We start from the raw sequence: 4,769 nt of genomic DNA on the forward strand, positions 1-4,769 counted from the left end.
TGATGCCAAGGTCAAAGAACCCAGCAAACCAGCAGAGAAGGAGCCAGAAAAGCCAAAGAAGGAAGAGACAACAGCAGTGCCAGAGAAAAAGGACACCAAGGAGGAAAAGGCCACAGAGGCTAAGAAGCCTGAGGAGAAACCCAAAACAGAAGCCAAAGCCAAGGAAGACGACAAGTCCCCCTCCAAAGAGCCCAGCAAGGAGGCCCCCACACCCAGCAAACCCAAGACCGAAAAGGCTGAGAAATCCTCTAGCACAGACCAAAAAGATGGCAGGCCTTCAGAGAAGGCTCCAGAAGACAAGGCTGCCAAGGTTGAGAAGTAAGGCTGGGAGGAAGGAATGTCCACAACAGCCAAAGAAACTCAGGAAGGTCCCAGAGGCTCATGGGTCAGTGTAACAAACTTTCTTTTTTTTTCTCTTTACTTTATGTAATAAGAAACTCTGCTGAGATGATGGGCCCTCCTTCACCAAGCAGGAATTTCCGTTAGCAATATGTTAGCAAGAGAGGGCACTCCCAGCCCATGGCCCCCGACACCCCAAACCCTCCCCGGTGATGGACAATTATGATAGCTTCTGTAGCTGAATATGATACATGCCGAATGCTACACGTAAACACTTAACTATAAAAACTGCCCCCCTTCTTTCCAAATAAGTGCATTTATATCCTCTATGTGCAATTGACAGATGATCACAATAATGAATGAGCAGTTAGAAATACATTATGCTTGAGATGTCTTAACCTATTCCCAAATGCCTTCTGTTTTCAAAAGGAGTGGTCAAGCCCTTGCCTGGAGCTCTAAGTTCTGGAAGAGCTAAGTGGATAGGACTAGGCACTGGCCACTGAATCATGCCAGGGCATACTTTCCACTGGAAGTCCACTTTCAATTGCTTCTGTGCAATAAAACCAAGTGCTTATAAAATGAAAATATTGCTGCTGTTATTTTATTCTCTTCCCCTGGGATTGGGGCAGGGGCAGGAGCAGGAGAGGTCGTGCCCAAGACTTCATGGGACAGAGTGAGCATCAGAGTTCTCTTGCAGGTCTGGGGCCAGTTGTGTGGCCTCTCTGATGCTATTTTCTGGGCACAAACCATGTGCCAGGTAATGTGCTAGGTGCTTTATTTTTATGATCTGTAGACAGATAGCCTGGTGTGTGGTTTCTCAGTGTGGTCCACATAGACTTTCATAAGCATCACTTGGTAGCCTTATAAAAATGCAGGGCGGCACCTGTGGCTCAGTGAGTAGGGCACTAGCCCCATATATCAAGGGTGGTGGGTTCAAACCTGGCCCCGGCTGAACTACAACCAAAAACATAGCTGGGCGTTGTGGCAAGTGCCTGTAATCCCAGCTACTTGGGAGGCTGAAACAAGAGAATCAGAGGCTGAGACGAAAATTGCCTAAGCCCAGGAGTTGGAGGTTGCTGTGAGCTGTGACAGCAACTCTACTACAGCACTCTACCAAGGGTGATAAAGTGAGACTGTTTCTAAAAAATAAATAAAAATGCAGATTCTTGATTCTACTCTAGAGTATTGAGCTGTAATCCAAGAGGCAGGCCTAGGAAAGTGCATGCTTCACCAACCCCCGCTTGATTCTAATGAACACCATTAGAGTTCAGAAAGTTTCAGAATAGGTGAAATCAGGAAAACTTTGAACAGTCTCTTTACAGGGTTCTGTATATGTCCTCTTTTGTAAGGGCAGGGTGAGCTTCCTGAGTGAGAAGCCAGATATAGCTAATGCACCTGTAGTAAAGACTGCAGTCACCACTTTATTGGAGATTTAGTTGGGCCTCTAAGGGCTTCTCTGGTCATGATTTTGAAAGCTTTGGTCCTCCCATTTATATACGGTCTTTACTATAAAATACTTATGCAGTTTCTAATTTTAGGGTTGTCACAGTGCTTTATTCTGTTTGCTTAGCAGCTCTCTTGGAACTACATCACCTCATGTCCCTACAGACATGAGGGGGGGCACCATATTTTCTACTTGCCCTATATCCCTGGTCAGTGATGATTGGTCCAAGGATAGCCACCTGACCCAGTAAGCACCCCTCTCTTGGATTTTAAACTTGGGTGGCAGTGCTCTGGTTGTGGAAGGTGGGAGGATGTGAGAGTCAGGAGCTGTGGGCCACCATGTTTCCAGCCTTGTGGAAGAGATAGTCTGAGAAAGAGGGAGATAGAAGAACAGAGACAGGATACCTAGGGAGCCACAGCAGATTTCAGGTCCCTGATTCTGATGTTCCTTTCCATAGCTTGTCTGGCCATTTCTTGAGCCAATAAATACCCCTCTTTGCCAAAGCTCATTTGGGTATGATTCTGTCATTTGCAACTAGAAGAGTTCTGATTTATATAGTAACTGAAAGGGATGCTTGTTAGGCTAGAAATCAAATAGAACTCTCTCAGGGAATGAGCCATCAAAGTTCTCCTGAAAGTCAACTCTTTGAGCTAGGATCCAAATCTCACCTTTGGTAACCACTATCCACCTGTCATAGGTCTGAATTTTTTTTTTTTTTTTTTGCAGTTTTTGGCTGGGGCTGGGCTTGAACTCACCACCTCCAGCATATGAGACCCGCGCCCTACCTTTCTGAGACACAGGCACTGCCCAAAACATTAACTTCTTTTTTTTTTTGGCCAGGGGCTGGTGCCCTACTGCTTTGAGCCACAGGCGCTGCCCCACAGGTCTGAATTTTTTTTTGAGACAGAGCCTCAAACTGTTGCCCTGTGTAGAGTGCTGTGGCATCACAGCTCACAGCAACCTCCAACTCCTGGGCTCAAACGATTCTCCTGCCTCCGCCTCCCAAGTAGCTGGGACTACAGGCGCCCGCCACAACGCCTGGCTATTTTTTGTTGTTGTTGTTGTTTGCAGCCATCATTGTTGTTTTGGTGGGCCTGGGGCTGGATTCAAACCCGCCAGCTCAGGTGTATGTGGCTGGCACCTTAGCCGTTTGAGCCACAGGCACCGAGCCCAGGTCTGAATTTTCAAAAGAAGGAGTGCCAAGACAGTTTAAAGTGGTCACATTTAAACAAAATCATGTTTTGTTTAGATAAGAGTCTTACTCTCATCCTGGGTAGAGTGCTGGGGTGTCACAGCTCACAGCAACCTCAAACTTTTGGGCTCAAGAGATCCTCTTGGTTCAGCCTCCCCAATACTTGGGACTATAGGCACCACCACAATGCTCCCCAATACTTGGGACTGCAAGCACACAGGTACCACCACAATGCCTGGCTAGTTTTTCTATTTTTAGTAGAGACAGGGTCTCGCTCTTGCTCAAACTAGTATTGAACTTCTGAGATCAAGCAACCCACCCACCTTGGCCTCCCAGAGTGCTAGGATTACAGGTGTGGGTCACCATACCTTGTCCCCAAATGATCTTTAAATGTCATTTTAGAAATGGTTTTGAATGGCTCTTCTGACAAGATATCAAACATGCCCAAGACTCTGGAGAAACCTAAACATTGACTCAGTGCAGTGGCTCATGCCTGTAATCCTACCACTCTGGGAGACTGAGGCAGAAGGACTGCTTGAGGCCAGGAGTTTGAAATTGCTGTGAGCTATTATGACACTACTGTACTCTAGCCGGGGCAACATAGGAAGACCCTATCAAAAGTAAGAGAGAGGGAGGGAAGGAAGGAAGGAAGGAAAGGAAAACCTAAGCATTAATTTTTGAATACCTTAGTCTGAGGGTAATTCACAGGTCCTGGTACAGAATCTGTATATTAAGCTGTAATCAGACCCAGGAAATCCCCATGTGTTTCATTTGAAAAAGTTACAGTTGGCTAAGAAACCCAAATTATTTATAATGATATGTCCCATTTGATGAGATAACCATGTTTTTATGCAAATTCTCTCCACATGGATCACATGGGTACTTTTCAAGGTAGATATTCTGATGCCTATTTCAATGGTGAGGGCGGCGCCTGTGGCTCAGAAGGGTAGGGCGCTGGTCCCATATGCCGGAGGTGGTAGGTTCAAACCCAGCCCCGGCCAAAAAAAAAAACAAAAACAAAAACAAAAATCAATGGTGAGAAAACCATTGAGGTAAGGTGAATTGCCCAGATCTACACAACTAGTAAGTGGCACAGCCAGGATTTGAATCCGTAAGTAAATGTCAGAGTTAGTATGTTTTCTATAGTAGAGACAGATGCAGAATGCTGAGCAGGCTGCTTTGTTGTTTCATTGGTTTAATTTTGGTCATCGGAATAACTGCTATGTAAGGTGACAATTGTCCCCATTTGTCTGGGAGAGAGGTTTCCCAGGACATAGGACTTTAGTGCTAAAACCAGGAAATTCCTATGGTAAATGGGGATGAATTGCTCCTCCTAATGTTTTGTCAGCTGCTTTAGCACATTTCAGAATAAAACCTATTGGCTAGATTGAAGGACTGAAATGAAGTCAGTGGGACTTGATCATGTCTCGGCTCTCAGCTCAGTTTTCATCAATGTTAGTTTCTGTGATCAGTTTCCTCTAAAATAGTTCCCCATGACCCCGCCTCCTTGTGTTCATCTGTTTTTGTAATCCCTTCCACTTGAATGTGGGCTCAACCTAGTGACTCACTTCTAATGACTAGAATATTGCGAAGTGATGGGATGTCACTTCCAAGAGTAGGTTATAAAAGATTCTGGCTGGAAGGCGCCTGTAGCTCGTTGGGTAGGGCGCAGGCCCCATACGCCAAGGGTGGCAGGTTCAAACCTGGCCCTGGCCAAATTGCAACAAAAAAATAGCTGGGCATTGTGGCAGGCACCTATAGTCCCAGCTACTTGGGAGGCTGAGACAAGAGAAT

General features: G+C 45.8%; 1 protein-coding gene across 1 annotated transcript in view; it reads left to right on the forward strand.

The window, feature by feature from the left end:
* Window positions 1-322, forward strand: part of NEFH (neurofilament heavy) — a 10,470-nt gene extending 10,148 nt beyond the window's left edge. Inside the window, 1 exon segment of the mRNA XM_023513237.1 lies at window positions 1-322. This exon segment is cut by the window's left edge and continues 45 nt beyond it. Coding sequence (XP_023369005.1) covers window positions 1-322 — 322 coding nt within the window.
* The last annotated feature ends 4,447 nt before the right edge of the window (window positions 323-4,769 follow it).

Source organism: Otolemur garnettii, unplaced genomic scaffold (genome assembly GCF_000181295.1).
Source record: "Otolemur garnettii isolate 467f Iridium unplaced genomic scaffold, OtoGar3 scaffold00038, whole genome shotgun sequence".
NCBI classification, from domain to species: Eukaryota; Metazoa; Chordata; class Mammalia; order Primates; family Galagidae; genus Otolemur; species Otolemur garnettii.